Below are 15,990 nucleotides of genomic sequence, written 5' to 3' on the forward strand. Positions count from 1 at the left end.
ATCAGTAGCATCCATAAATTTTATAAAATACATCATCATACAAATAATTTATCTCACGATATAATATAAACGAAATATATATTTTGTACAAAAACATTTTTTTAAACCAAAATTTGTTTTCTTGAATATAATACAATACTACTAAATACCAAATAAAATTTAATTTTTTTTACAAAAATATAGAACACTGTACACTCAGAAGAGATGATCAGAAATCAACTTTTGGAATGAGAGATGATTGAATAATTGACTTGGAATCATGACTGTTAGAAGAATGGGTCTCAGGGGAAGGAAATGCCTGGACCCCAATTAATAAAGAATCCCATTATTCTGATCCAACATTTTTTTTTACTAATTAATATAATACAATCATATAAAAGTGCTCAAAAAAAAAAAATATACAATCATATAAAAGTCAAATTGTCATTGTACTCCCATTATTATTTTTTTAGTGGTAGATATGTGGATGCCTATAAATCTTGACCTCGTCTCATATTAGTAAATTCTTTCTTCTATTAAACATGTTTGTACAAATATCGCATAAAATACTCACTAATTTTTTTTTTCATTATTTTTCACATGTTTTTATCAGTTTTTGAATCTAGAAATACTAATATTATTTATATTTTATTGTATCAAATTTCAGTCTCACACATATATATACACCATATTTTAGAAAGTATCATGAATTTGAAACACATTCTTTCATCTCTCATGAGTTAGCCGTTTCCTTAAAAATTCTCTCAAAGACATTAAAAATGAAACAAAATGTTGCATATTAAACAATTGAATTTTCTAGTAACATTCATGAGACAATAAACATTGAAAATTATAGACATGAGATTTACTAAATTTATAAGTTCATAATGTATCCTACCAAATATTTTTGTATTGCAGAAAAGATTGGAAGATATGACATACAAAAAGAAATTCCATAATAGTTAGGACCCATGGGGCCCCCCAATAAAGTCAATGTCAAAGGAGAGGGGAGGGAGAGAGAAGTATATACTGAAATAGAGTAGGTGCAGTGGGGTATCTGCTATCAATGAGGGGTATGTTTTTGGATTCACAACTGGAGTAAATGAGCATTTCTTGTTGAGGGTTTGCCTTTAACTGGTGTGCAGATTAGCCACAGAGAGTGGAGGGGGATGTTGCCACACCAAGAAATGTAGAGAAGAAAAGGAGAGTGCTCTCACTTAGTCACTTTGATCATTATTCAAATATTAGATTTTTGGAGCCATTTTTTTCCCCTTTTTTGCAGCATTTGTTCATGTAGGGGTTTTCTTTCTCTTAGTCTGTTTATTCTTGGGGATCTGGGATTTTGTGTTCTTGTGCTTCTCTTCACATTCTCCTTACTGGGTTTTTCTTTTGTTTTTTGGGAGATTTTGATGTCAAGGTTGAATTTTTGGGATATTGGATCCTGAATCTGTTGTGGGTTCATTTTGTCATGAAATATCTTTGCCATTGCCGAACTGTTACTTGAATTTTAAAGTCAGACTTTGAATCCCGAAATCTTCTGGCGGAAACTGCGGAGTTTACGCATTTTATTCTTTTGTTACTTGGGCAATGTTCTACTTGTTGTCCTCGGCGGAAGTATATCTCCAAGATATTTGAATCTAGGGCTTTCTTGATCTGGCCCAGAATTTACTTTTCCCCTTTTCTTTGAATTAGGATTAGAATTTTCACCCCAATCTCTGGTCTTTGTGTTTGAATGTTGGCCTAAAAGGAATTTATCCTCTCTTTCCCTCCTTAAGATAGAAGATTTTGATTTTTGAAAGCAAAGTTTTATTCTGGAGGAAGCTTTTCTTTGGCTGGCTTTGATTCCTTTTGCCTTTTGGGATTTGGTGTGTGTTCAAAACTGAGCCACCTTTATAGTGGTTTGCTGATAGATGTGCTGAAACCTTAATACAAAAACACTTCTCTTCCCTTTTGCTGCGCGGAGATTGCTAGTTTTCTTTCATTTGTCCTCAAGGAAGAAGTAAAAAAGCTTTAATGCATCTCTCACTATGGAAGCCAATATCACACTGTGCTGCTCTCATCTTGGACAAGAAGAGCAGAAGAAGAGACGATTCCGACTCTCCGAACCATGAAATCAAGGCGAATCCGTCGGTTCTCAGGAAGTTGCAGGAGCACAAGCTGAGGGAGGCTCTTGAAGAAGCCTCTGAAGATGGTTCTCTTGTAAAGTCTCAAGATATGGAGGCCGAATCTTTGGCGGCTAACCCCGCTGATAACTTGGGGAGATCACGATCCTTGGCTCGGTTGAACGCCCAGAAAGAATTCCTCCGAGCCACTGCTCTTGCTGCGGAGCGCACATTCGAGGCAGGGGACTCGATCCCACAGCTTAATGAGGCATTCTCCAAGTTCCTCACGATGTACCCCAAATATCAGTCGTCGGAGAGGATTGATCAGCTGAGGTTGGACGATTATTCGCATCTCTCTGGTGCCGGTTCGAAGGTATGCCTAGATTACTGTGGATTTGGGTTGTTTTCATTCTTGCAAACTGTCCATTGTTGGGAATCATCTGCATTTAGCTTATCTGAGATTACGGCCAATTTGAGCAATCATGCTTTGTATGGGGGAGCTGAGAGAGGCACCATAGAACATGATATAAAGATCAAAATAATGGATTATTTGAACATACCTGAGAATGAATATGGTCTAGTTTTTACTGTGAGCCGAGGATTGGCCTTTAAATTGCTCGCTGAATCATACCCTTTTCACACAAACAAGAGGTTGCTGACCATGTTTGATCACGAGAGCCAATCATTGGATTGGATGGCTCAAAGTGCTAGAGAGAAAGGCGCAAAGGTTCAGAGCGCATGGTTTAAATGGCCGACGCTTAAGCTCTGCTCAACTGATCTTAGGAAGCAGATTTCTAACAAAAAGAGGAGAAAGAAAGATTCGGCGACTGGTCTTTTCGTCTTCCCAGTTCAATCTCGAGTCACAGGTGCGAAGTACTCATATCAGTGGATGGCTCTGGCTCAACAGAACAATTGGCATGTCTTGCTTGATGCAGGGGCTTTAGGCCCGAAGGATATGGATTCTCTTGGATTGTCTTTGTTCCGGCCGGATTTCATTATCACGTCGTTCTACAGGGTCTTTGGGTATGACCCAACTGGATTTGGGTGCCTTTTAATCAAGAAATCCGTGATGTCAAGTCTTCAAAATCAGTCTGGTCACACTGGTTCTGGTATTGTTAAAATTAACCCCGTCTTTCCTATGTACTTGAGTGATTCAATGGATAATTTCCCTGGGTTTGGTGAAGATGAAGAAGCGAGCGGGAATGGTGAAGTGGGCTCTGAAACTCGTCCTGGAACGCAATTGCCTGCTTTTTCTGGGGCTTATACTTCCGCCCAGGTGAGGGACGTTTTTGAGAGTGAGATGGAGCACGATAACAGCTCTGACAAGGATGGGGCAAGCACCATATTTGAAGAAACTGAAAGTTTCTCTGTTGGGGAGGTTATGAAAAGCCCGGTTTTTAGCGAAGACGAATCATCTGATAACTCATTGTGGATCGATTTGGGTCAAAGTCCTCTAGGTTCAGATTATGCAGGTCATTCGAACAAACAGAAAACCTCTTCTCCGCTTCCACCAGCTTGGTTTTCTTCCAGGAAGAATAATAAGCTGATGTCTCCAAAAACCTCAAAACTATCAAACAGCCCTATGTATGACAAAGAACTGAACTCGGTGCATGACGATGATGCTTGTGTGTTGTCTTTTGATGCTGCCATTCGTTCGGTGTCTCAAGAATTAGACCACTTCAAGGAGATACCTGAAGAAGAACAATTTATAGAGATGCCCCCTGCTTCAAGAGAATATAGGACTCCAGATAATCAGCGCCTTGAAGAAATAGAACAAGAAACCAATGGCATGGGCTCGAGTTTCAAAAATACTTCGGCTATCTCCAAAAATCAGGGAACTCGGAATGGCCGATCTTCTGAGATGTGCAGTGAAACAAAGGATAGTGCAATAAGAAGAGAGACGGAGGGCGAATTTAGATTGCTAGAAAGAAGAGAGAGAAGTAGAATTGCTGGTGGAAGATTTTTTGGTATAGAAGAAACTGAGCAGCCCGGAAGCAAAGGGAGAAGGGTATCCTTTGGCACAGATGACAACCACCGGGCTCGTCTTAGCCAAACTCTTGAGCCAGGTGAATTATATGCTACGAGTCTAGATGATGATGACTATATTAGCGCTGGGGAATATGATGGCCAAGAATCAGAAAGAGGCGAGCCAGAGATAAGTTGCAGGTATCTTGATCACATAAACATGTTGGGCCTAAACAAGACCACTTCTAGGCTACGTTTCTTGATAAATTGGCTTGCAACATCGTTGCTGCAGCTAAGACTGCCTAGTTTGAATGGAAAGGATGGTGCACCACTTGTCCATATCTACGGCCCAAAAATCAAATATGAAAGAGGGGCTGCTGTTGCTTTTAACGTTAGAGACAGATACAGGGGTCTGATCAATCCCGAAGTTGTTCAAAAACTGGCTGAGTCACACGGTATTTCGTTAGGTGTTGGAATACTCAGTCACATACGGATTCTTGATTCTCCCAAACATCGAGGGTCTCTGAGCCTGAATGATACGACCCTCTGCAAGCCAATGGAAAATGGGAGGCATGATGGTAAGAGCGGATTCATCAGAGTCGAGGTGGTCACTGCTTCACTTGGTTTCTTGACTAATTTTGATGATGTGTATAAGTTGTGGGCTTTTGTTGCGAAATTTCTTGATCCAGCTTTTGTGAAAGAGGGTGCCGTCCTTCCGACTGTTGCAGAAGAGGGAGAAATTTAAACTGGAGTCGGCACTAACATGTTTGTCTCTTTCGCCTCCGCTGCCACGAGCAGAAAATATGGAGAAATGCTTTGCTTTTTTTTCATGAGCACACACGGGTGGATTGTTAGTTCTTGTTTTTGTTTTGCTTGGATTTAGAAATTTGTATGATTTCATATAATAGCGAGCCTTCAGAATGAGTTGTTAGCGTAGGCGAATTGTGTTGTGTAAAAATCATCTTGTTTTGCTTGGTTCTACTACAGTACTTCTACGTTTACGCATCATTTGCGGCTTATTTGCAAGTCCATAAAAAATATTGGGTAGGTTCTTATGTTTATGATGCGACTGTTTCACGGATATACGACCATGAGATTGGTTGATCCATATATAAAATAAAAAATAATATTTTGATATAAAAAGTAAAATATTTTTTTTTCATGAGTCGAGTGATATAAAAATGTCTTATAAATTTAATCAATGAAACAAATTTACAAGATTTTTGATGAAAAAGTTATAGCCGAGTCAAATCCTGATTAATGTATTTAATGGGAATATAGTCAAAATGGTCATGTAAGTTTGTTCATTTTCTGTTTTGGTTTTGTAATTATTTAATTTTGGGTTTTGGTCTTATAAGTTAAGTTATAATTGGTTTTTAGTCCTTTCTTCATAGAGTGTTTTGACGTGACATCAGAAAATGGTGACGTGACAACTAAAAATGCTTAAGTGGCATTAAGAAATATAATAATGATGTGTGTATTGTGGCATTAACAATTAAATGCTATGTTTTCAAAATTGGACAATACCGACCAGTTCGACCCAAAACTGGTCATTGATTTGATCCGAAACACTCTCAAAAACCGTTTCAACGGTTGAACCGACAAAACTGGTCAAAAACCAAAAAAATTGGTTTTTCGATTTTTTTTTTTGGAAATTTTAGTTTTTTTATTTAAAAACTTTAATTTAATATTTTATTATATATATACATGAATATTTGAAATTTTTTCTTCGTTAAAAATATTATTATTTATTAATATTAGAGTTTATAATTTTTTTGAATATTTTTTATAGTTATTTAAGTTTTCAAATTACAATAAATATATATATTTTTTCTATTTATATAAATTCTTTAGGTTTTTATAATTTAAAATATATTATTAATTATATTATATAAACGGTTTTTCGATCCGATCGTCCGGTTAAAAAAATCCAACCAGTTGTATCGTTTTTTTAAAGTTAGATCAGTTTGATCATCGATCGGTCCGGTTATAAAAACATTGCTTAAATGAAAAAGAACTAAAAACCAAAATATAACTAAACTTACAGGACCAAAATCCAAAATTGAATACTTACAGGACCAAATCACAAACCAAACAAACTTGCAGGACTATTTTGGCTATTATCCCGTATTTAATAGAAGGCCGATATGTAACAGCATTGTAATGGTTACTTTTTAGGGTTTTTTCAGATAGAGTTATTTTAGGTTCCATGCTACTTGCAATAGAAGGCTAGTCAAAGATGCGAAACGAGGCAATATTCTTGTAATAATTTATGTCGGGTTGCCATGCAAAATGTGAAAGGTGATACGGATAAATGTTATCTATAGATTTTTTTGCATTAGGAGGAAGTATACATTTTACAGTCAGACAAATATCAACATCACATATTTTTTGCCGTTACGGTTATGCTTTAAATTTACACGGAGATTTAGACGTTGGATTGCAATACACTTTTTCTTATTCCTTAAAGATCGCAATGACATGATACACGAGTTGTTCACAAAGAGCTCCAAAATGGCCTAACTAGCGAGCGAGACCGTTTTCTTTACGTGAGTATGACTCATAAACCAGTTGCTTTAAATTATTATCTACTAGTGACACAATAGAGTCAAAGAAACAAAATATGATGCGAGGTGAACAAAATTACAATCATTTTCGATCCTCTTGAATTTCACTGAAAATAAGAAGCATCAAATCCCATATTACAAGAATCAAACATATATACTCGTTCTTGATTATACAAACTGTGATCAACATTAAACTTCAATGTAGAGTCATGATTCAAAAAAAAAAACAAATGTACACAGGCAAGAAAAGGTCTAATCTTGTTTGATTCAATGAGAGGAGCCGGTCTCCGAGCTATAGATCGAGTACTCGCTCAAGCCCAAGTTGTCTCTCTCTTCATCCCAGTTAAGAATCTCCTTTGCATATTTAAGTGCAGAATCTACACTGGTAGGCTCTACGCCTTTCACTTGCGATACATACAACTTGCGACCGTTGAGAGATGAGAAGAGCCTTTTGAACTTCACGGCAATATAATGAAAAGCCAATTGCCCCACCGTTGGGTGATTTGGATTGTTGCTGCTGGAGCGATTACGGCTCATTACGGGTTGAAAATCGTCGAACCAATCACATTTACTCAAAGGGACTTGTTCTATCTTTTCCTCGAACAAGTCGAATTTGTTTAAAAGGAGAAGGAAATCTATCTGATCAAAGGTTGGATGAGTAACCATGCTCTCGAAAAACTTCTTGCTTGACATCATTTTGTTTGCCGACTTTCCTTCACTGTCCATTTCAAACAGATCATAGTCATTTAGAGACACACAGAAAATTACAATTCGAACGTCTTCAAACATTTGAAGCCATTTGCAGTTTTCTCCGAATCCTTTTGCCTGTAGTCTAATCAGCTGAAATCTGAATACCAATTATGCAAAAAAAGAAAAAAAGTTAGAAGAAAAATGCATACAGCCAGATAGGTTAAGAGTTTACAGTGATCAACCAACAGAATGTGATAATTTGGATGTATAAAAATGATAGTTACATATTTTTCCAATGAGTTCATTGACCAAAATATGTACCACATAAACAAGTTTTACAAGACTACCTGAGCAGGGAATCAGATAGGTCTCCGGTTTCTGCATCATCATTAGACGACTCAGGAAACGAGAAGTCCACACAAGAAAGCCCATTGGATGAAGTAACACGTTCGGCATAGAGTATGTCGACATAAGAAGGTTTATAATCCGATTTCAATATTTCAACAGCCTGAAAAAACAGAGCAACATAAATAACACAGCACATAAACAATCAACTTCAACAAAGAAATCAGCCAGCTATCAAACCTTATCCATGGACCTGTGCCAAAAAATTAGTACATGTTACAAACAGGCCAAACACATTCCTTCTGCTATACAGTGAACTTGTTCAAATATGGGCATCTATAATTCACACATAAAAGCATGATATCTTACAACAGATCTTGTCTAATTCACATTAAAACATTTGGTAAAGCACATCATCTTACCCTCTCTAAAAAATAACTCGCAATACTGGGGAGAGTTTCTAATTCACTTCTCCGCTTGTAAGTCAACTGGAAAGCAGCATTATTCCAGAGTTCCTCAACCAATGGTGCATACTCTCGACTAGCAGCAGGGAATATTGCTTCCAATGTACCAGATCCCATGGTTTTAAGGAGCCAATCGGAAAATGCCTTCAACCGTGGGCAAATGGCATATGGAGTATTTTCATAATTGTCATCAACATGCCCTACTATAAACCCAACAATGAAATGAGTAGCGGATCGCAGCCTTCAAAAGCTTATGCTCAAAATAGAAACAAAGAAAAAGATCTCAAAACATTTATGGCATAAAATATGTAAAGATAAACTGATAAAAAACTTCCGGGTGTGAAAAAGTGAAGGAACAAATAAAAAGCAACAGACAATAATCAGTTTAATCCGCAAGGATATTTAAATAAACTTTTACCAGAAATAGTTGAACCATCGCAAGACTGATTTTTCCTCAATTCGTGTAAACTCTCTTCTTCAAAGCGCTCACGGGCATCAAGAAGTATTCCAATATAACTATAAACATTGCTCTGAATCACCAATTTAATTTGATCTTGCTCATCCTCCGAAAATGGCACGTCTTTGTAAAGAATTTTAGCCTAACACAACATATCTTTTAGAAAGTACAATAGCAATTTTTAACAATACTAACAAGTGCTATACAAACATTATGCCACAAAGTGGTGGTTGTGTTGTCGTAAAATAAGAGAGCAAGGAAAGAACATATAATTTGAACTAGTATATAAAATTAGAAAAAGATATTACCATCATAACAAGACAAGAAATGGAGATGGATTGAAAACATATAGTGCGAGTAAAATGACAAACAAAAAAAATCTTTCTGATTTAAAGATTAGAAACAAATAGTGAGTAAAATTTTTTTTAAAAAAATAATCCATCTGATTTAAAGCAATTTCTAATGTTTTCTCCTTTGTTTCAAGTTTTCAACTCCTACTCGCCAACAAGCATTTCAAAGATTTCAATAATAGCCACCACTGAGTACCCATGAAACCATGATGGAAATTTTTTTGTAACGGAAACCTAGTAAATGGCATGTTGTTTTTGCTACATAAAAAAACTTTTTTTTTTATGTTCATTCATTGTTACAGAAAACAAGTTTGTTGACGGGAAAAGGTCAATTTGTCCAACTGATTGTTTGTTAGTCTTATGTCACCAGATAAGGGTGCGGTGCAAAAAGTAATTCAAAGATAATATAGATGGAACATGTAATTCAACAAAATGAAGCACACCCTTTCAATAATATAGACAATCTAAAGGTAATTAATTCATGATAATTTAAACTCAAAAATATTTGGGAAAATGTTAAAAATTAAGAGTAAGTGAGTAACCTGTTTAAGTATGGTACTTGTCCCAGATCCACTATATCCAATCAAAAGAAGTTTCTGAACTGCTCCATGCCCACGATGGTCTGGAAATGCTCGACTACTCACAGTAGTTACTTGCTCTCCACTAGTATGGGATGCTTTTGAAGGAACTGGGAGAGAAAGTACAGCACAGAGCAGCTTTGTTCCAGACTGAACAGTAGCAACCACAAGGAAAGGTAATAAAAAATGATGCCAGATTTTAGAGGCAGGTGGCATAAAAGTTCCTTCAATTTTGGTTTATCATATAAGGAGTTAAAAGGCATAACGACAGATTTGATAGAAATCAAACCTTGCCCCAGATATAGCCTTTGGTGTTTTTTTGTCCCTCCTCTTGGTACGAACCATCTTCATTCACCCAAAAATGTGGATTTCCAGCACACTGAACTCCTGCTAACTACAGTATTCCAAACCGTGAAAAAAGTCATTAATTATGTCAAGTAAATAGAACCCAAATATTTGGTGGATGAACCCAAAGGCAACCTTCAACATCCGCAGCTCCACGTTTGTAATCTCACGACCATTAATATAGACTCGTGTATTCCCATTGCTAGCATCTTCCTTAATTGAACCACCAACATTCAGATGGGGGCTGATTATTTGTGAAGGCTTCTTCCCTTCCTGTCAAGGTCAGCAGGTTTGTCAACTTAACAGTGGTTACTAAAGATAAAAGGAAAAAAAATCTAAAATATAGAATTTTATCGCACTCACCATTCCCCAAAGACCCGATTCTTTGTCATACCAATATTTTCCTGGTTTCAGCTTCTTAGGTGGATTGGAGCAGCTTTGCAATGCGATCAGCTCCTCATGATAGAGGGGACGGCCATTCACAGAAACATACTCTGGAGGTAATTGGTTCATATCACACAATTTTTCGGCCTTCATTATTTGCCGAACCTCCAGATCATTAAGCAATCGCTTGAGCATTCTTGAGCACTTCCCCAAATTGCATCTTTTCGGTTCGTGAATGGGGAATCCAATGCAACCCACACACTTTCTACCCTCCGGCATGGAGCCCATTGCCCTAAGAACACAATTAATGCAATACTTTGCATCACAAACAATACATACTTCCTTTTCCGTAAATCTGTTTCCTTTTAAGCACCGGTAACATACTCCTTTCTTCACCTTAACAGCAGGTTCTTTCTTTTCTCTAACCACCTCAGGTCCAGAGTTGCTAAACTCATTAGCATTTCCATCGTCTGACTCAATATCACAAAATGTCACTAAGTGGGCTCGTCTCAGATCAGAGCAAGATTCATTATTCCCATCTCCAAATTTACGAGAAGACACTCTAGAAGATGGATAATCCACACTCAAGACCGAGTCATTTGATGCCCAATCCAATCGATTATACTCATTCAAATCTAAGCTCTCATTAAAACCATCAGCCACCCTACCGTTATGAAAGCTCCCGGAAAGCTCAGTGGATTTCTCAAACCGATCTGAAGCACCTAATGCGCCTGAACTTCCAACTACACCCATTAACTCGGAGGAATTATCACGACTAGTAGATGAATACCCCGGTTCATTCAATTCATTGGCTCCAAAATCAGCATTACGACACTCCAAATCACTAAACTCTCCGGACAAAGCACAATCACCACTATCCCGACAATTGACAAGTTCAGAACCTTCAAATGCATTATTAACAGAGATAGGTGACACGGTAGCATCAGACTCTAACCCTAGTTCTTTACTATAAGAGCCCTCGCTAACCTCATTGTTCCGCGGCTCAAACGCAATAACTGAAGTCGGGGAAACCGTCAATAACTCAGTGGAGGAGCTAAATTTAAAATCCTTCGACAGTTTCTTGCTAAAATCAGCAGCTGATATCGGTTGAACAATGGGCAACAACAACTTATCTGAATATGGAAGCGGCGAAACGACGGCCGCCACCGGGATCCTATCCACATTGATGGGTACCGCCCGCGGCAGCTCACGGGTTATCGGCGGGCCGTCGTATTCCATTGCAAATGAATACTCCACCACATCTCTCACCTCCAAAGACATGCCTTCCTCCCCAATCGACGAAACCCAAAATCGAATCTTGACAACACAAAACCCACCTCACATAGACACAAATACAACGAAAATCACACTCCTACGGTCCCCAGGAAACGTTTAAAGCAATATTCGAAGCAAAACGCAGAAGAAAGAAGATCAAGAGAAGAGATGGGAAGAAAATAGAATAGGGTATTTGGGGTGGAGGAAAAAAGTATTGGGAAAGGGAAAGGGAGAAAGTGGGCACTGTTTAGGAGTTTGGCATCTTGTGTTGTTTTCTTTATCTTTGGGCTCATTGTTTTTATTCCCATGTTTTTCAAATTTTGGTAAAAGAGAACCGAATTCATCTGTGTGCGATGTTAGGGTTGGTGGGGGCGGTGACATCCAACTTTCTATGTCATAAATCCATAAACTGCAATGGTTATTTTTGGATGAATAATGGATAAATTTTCGAATTAATGTAATATTTTGTAAATTACGTTATTCAGATAAACCTTTTAAAAATTATATAGGAAATGTTACTCTCGATGTAATATAGAAAAAATTTTATGTCGGCAATTGACATGAGTTATATTTTGTCCTTTTTGTAGAAATTTGTTATTTAAATTTTAATCATTGAACTCACGTAACTTGATTTCTATCAAGTACGAAGTTTTCACATTAATCCTATTGTTGCGTAAATATAGCTTTGAATGTCTGAAAATTATAGGAATTTAGAAAATGTATTGTAAAGATTTTGGTTCATGATTAGACTCCTAAAGTAATGGTTCCCCAACTCGTGTTGTCTAATAGGATAGGAATTAGGAAGCAAAGCATCTTCGGCACAAGTCGTCTATAGCTAAGATATTTTGATTGACTGAGATAAGGATGGTCAAGTGACTGCTTCAGCAGTTCAGCAAAATAAATGTTTTCAATATTCCATGTAAATCCGCATTTTGTGAATAGAGTTCAAATATTTTTACTTTATGAATTATACAGATTAATCACTAGACCTAGAGTGTAAATTAAATATTTTTCGAATAATATATATATAGATATATATTGTATTAATCACTACTTCATTTGTTCCACATTTTAGCCCAGACTATTCCTAAATTTTGGTTAAAATATTAAAAAAAAAATTAGAGGATTTTTTAAATTTAATTTTATATTGTTTATACATACAATAAAATTTATGATTAAATTTTGAATAAGTCATCTTAATTTCGATATACAAAAGTTTTGCATTTAAGTATTAGGGGATGAAGTAAAATTTATAATATAGGAAAGGAATGTATAAGTGAGAACGAGAATGAATCCACGTCCAATGGTTATATTTACAACGGTCAAAACGAATCGATGGGATGAATTAACCCACACCCCATCAAAACTCATTAATTGACGGGATTGAGTGACTCTTTATTTAGGCAGGTTGAAAAATTATCAACTTAATGTCTATTTGATGGTGCGGAACAAGATGACCATTTAGGCGGGTTGAATTGTCAACCTAATCCGCCTGACCACCTATATAACTAGACGTGACGGATCAACCCAACGAGCTCTTACAACACAGTGCACACAACCCCTACCCGCAACCATTAGGGCCTTAATATAGTATATATTTATAATTTAATTGTGCAATGTATCCGTATGCATTATACTAGTAAATCTCATAATAAAAATTCTGCGGGCTTAGAAGTCTAAAGGTAATCTCTCTTATCTTTTCACATGTTTATTCTTTGTCGAACTGGATTTTTTCTATTATGGTGACTTTGTTAAATATTTTCACTTTATATATTGATCAAACATAAATACACTATTAGAGGTTGTTGTGATCATTTTAACCTATCTTTACAGGCAATACTCCATTGATGAATCTAAAGGTGATCATTTATCAATACATACGGGGTCCACTAAAAAATAATTGACCACATATTTATTGAAGGTCCACTAAACAATAATTGACCATATATTTATTGATAAATATCAATTGTTAGATGTATATGAAGACAATGTTTGTATAGGTAGAATCTAACTTACCGATTGGGAGGAGCCTCAACTTGAATTTTTTTTAATGATGGTATTAATTAAAGTTAGGACGGCAAAATATAGTATAAATATAATTATTTGAAGGGATAAACCCGTTAAAATTTAGGTACGAATTAGGTCGTGTGTTGATAGAGTTGTCAAAATAAGTCGTTGGCCAATCTGCTCGGTCATAAAAAGTAAGCGGGTTGAGTTGTTATTTTATTGATCCTTTTGAATACGGGTCATCCTGTTTTGGTCGTGATTGGGGTAGGACGAGTCGACCCGCTTTGTTATATATATATATATATATATATATATATATATATATATATATATATATATATATATTTCCTCAATAGTTTATTGATGGTTGATAAGTTTGAAATGATTTATACATGGTTGATGACTTATTTTTAGAATTTGAAAATACTACCTTATATTATTTATAATGGTCAATTACATTTGATAATATTGAAGATATTTATATTAATGTTTTATGTTTGATATGAATTTGGAAATATGTACATTATTTATAATGATTTTTGTATGGTTATAGGTTGATGATTTTTGAAGTGCTTGTATTATATATATATATATATATATATATTAAACTTTTGTAATAATTTTTCATTTAAAAATAATATTGATCGATGTGAAAACGAGTTAGTAGGACATGCTCTCAATCCATGGAATGGATTGTGATGATGTCGATTTTTTTCTCCGGGTTCGGTCTGGTAGATCGGATCTCCAAATCTTTAATAAACCGGGTCGGGTCGGGCACGACGGAGCTCTGCACAGACATAAGCTAAATTAGGGGGCGCCGAAGGTGTTTCGGCGTGACCCCTCCGATGCCTAAGTCAGTGCTCAAAAGTAAAAAAGCTTGACTAAAAGTAAGAACAAGAGAATATGCGTGTGTGAGTGTATGAACAAGAGGTGAATAGAAGAGATGAATGAATAAACTATGAACCATACCTGTATTTATAGGGGCTTGGAGGGGTAGGTTACCTTGTCAAGGTAGAACATGTGTTAGAGTAGGACTCTAATTGATGAGTCTAAAATTATATCAAATATTGGATTCATAAGATATTGTCCTTATCTGTTGCAGATCTTCATGTGTCCGAGAGTACTGGAAGGTTCTAGATATTGGGCCCTTCCTGGGCTCGGGTCGGGCTCCAACCATACCAGTTAGGGCTCAAGCCCATGAATTTATAATCATGAGCCCATTCCCTAACAGGGTCATCCCAGACTGGGCTTCTCATAAAATAAGACTAGATGGACCTCAAAGTATATTTCCAAAAATATGGATTATTGGGCTCGGGTCGGATTAGAATCGTATATTTTTTAGGGGCGTCAATAGTACCTCCCCCTACTGGTCTAAAAGAAGTATGAAGTTTAGATCATGTGGTCTGGTCGGATCCCGAGCCCATGTAAGAACTCTTGTATTAACCAAGTACAAGTAACATTTCCCAATCGGATGGGCTTTTGATGGAGGCCATGAGTGGCGTGGTAGGTGCCGAGCTGGTTGAGCTTTGAATTTGACCACGAAGTGTGTGGTAGGTGTCGAGCTTGGTCGAGATTTTGAGATGACCACGAGTGGCGTGAGTTTACATATTGCTGAGATAGTCGGGTTTTTGAGATAACCACGAGTGGCGTGGGTTTACATATTGTTGAGCTGGTCGGGCTTTTGAGATAACCACGAGTGGCGTGAGTTTACATATTGCCGAGCAGGTCGGGCTTTTGAGATAACCACGAGTGGCGTGGGTTTACATATTGCCGAAAAGGTCGGGCTTTTGAGATAACCACGAGTGGCGTGGGTTTACATATTGCCGAGCAGGTCGGGCTTTTGAGATAACCACGAGTGGCGTGGGTTTACATATTGCCGAGCTGGTCGGTCTTTTGAGATAACCGCGAGTGGCGTGTGTTTACATATTGCCGAGCTGGTCGGGCTTTTGAGATAACCACGAGTGGCGTGGGTTTACATATTGCCGAGCAAGTCAGGCTTTTGAGATAACCACGAGTGGCGTGGATTTACATATTGCCGAGCTGGTCGGTCTTTTGAGATAACCACGAGTGGCGTGGGTTTACATATTGCCGAGTTGGTCGGGATTTTGAGATAACCACGAGTGGCGTGAGTTTACATATTGCCGAGCTGGTCGGGCTTTTTGAGTACCACCGGAGTGGGTTTGGGTTTAGCACCCCCTGAGAGGATTTTGGTTTAACACCCCCGGAGAGGATTTTGGTTTTGCACCCCCAAAGAGGATTTTGGTTTAGCACCCTCGGAGAGGATTTTGATTTAATACCCCCGGAGAGGATTTTGGTTTTGCACCCCCGGAGAGGATTTTGGTTAAGCACCACCGGAGTGGATTTATGATGTCGGACCTGCCCGGACTTATAAAGTGTTGAGCCATGGATTGAGCCTTATTGCTAGATGGCACACTCGATGCGTTAAAGAGGGCCTTACAGCAAGATTGCACGCACGATGCGT

The 15,990-nt window shown here is 37.3% G+C and overlaps 2 protein-coding genes across 3 annotated transcripts; one reads left to right on the forward strand and one right to left on the reverse strand.

The window, feature by feature from the left end:
• The first annotated feature begins 1,030 nt into the window (after window positions 1–1,030).
• On the forward strand, window positions 1,031–5,074 carry LOC140880127 (uncharacterized). The gene has a single exon (XM_073284268.1). The coding sequence runs from the start codon at window positions 1,993–1,995 to the stop codon at window positions 4,789–4,791; it is 2,799 nt and encodes a 932-aa protein (XP_073140369.1). The 5' UTR covers window positions 1,031–1,992; the 3' UTR covers window positions 4,792–5,074.
• A 1,606-nt stretch (window positions 5,075–6,680) lies between these two features.
• LOC140879696 (extra-large guanine nucleotide-binding protein 1) lies at window positions 6,681–11,838 on the reverse strand. Of its 2 annotated transcripts, none has more exons than XM_073283545.1 (8): window positions 10,206–11,838; window positions 9,978–10,115; window positions 9,787–9,891; window positions 9,462–9,647; window positions 8,531–8,711; window positions 8,071–8,312; window positions 7,651–7,811; window positions 6,681–7,460 (listed from the first exon to the last, which is right to left on the reverse strand). In XM_073283545.1, the coding sequence occupies exons 1-8, from the start codon at window positions 11,505–11,507 to the stop codon at window positions 6,881–6,883; spliced, it is 2,895 nt and encodes a 964-aa protein (XP_073139646.1). In that variant the 5' UTR covers window positions 11,508–11,838; the 3' UTR covers window positions 6,681–6,880. The 2 variants fall into 2 exon arrangements, with proteins under 2 accessions (XP_073139646.1, XP_073139645.1); XM_073283544.1 differs by having other exon boundaries at window positions 8,071–8,315.
• Between the last annotated feature and the right edge of the window lie 4,152 nt (window positions 11,839–15,990).

Source organism: Henckelia pumila, chromosome 2, assembly GCF_033568475.1.
Source record: "Henckelia pumila isolate YLH828 chromosome 2, ASM3356847v2, whole genome shotgun sequence".
Classification (NCBI taxonomy): domain Eukaryota; kingdom Viridiplantae; phylum Streptophyta; class Magnoliopsida; order Lamiales; family Gesneriaceae; genus Henckelia; species Henckelia pumila.

Bases quoted from the DNA above. Each gene is read 5' to 3' on its own strand.
- LOC140880127 (XM_073284268.1), top strand. From the start codon at position 1,993: ATGCATCTCTCACTATGGAAGCCAATATCACACTGTGCTGCTCTCATC.
- LOC140879696 (XM_073283544.1), bottom strand. From the start codon at position 11,507: ATGTCTTTGGAGGTGAGAGATGTGGTGGAGTATTCATTTGCAATGGAA. The intron at 8,316-8,530 runs GTAAAAGTTTAT...TTGGGTTTATAG, and splicing joins CGATGGTTCAACTATTTCTG to TAGGGCATGTTGATGACAAT. The intron at 7,461-7,650 runs GTAGTCTTGTAA...ATTGGTATTCAG, and splicing joins CTATCTGATTCCCTGCTCAG to ATTTCAGCTGATTAGACTAC.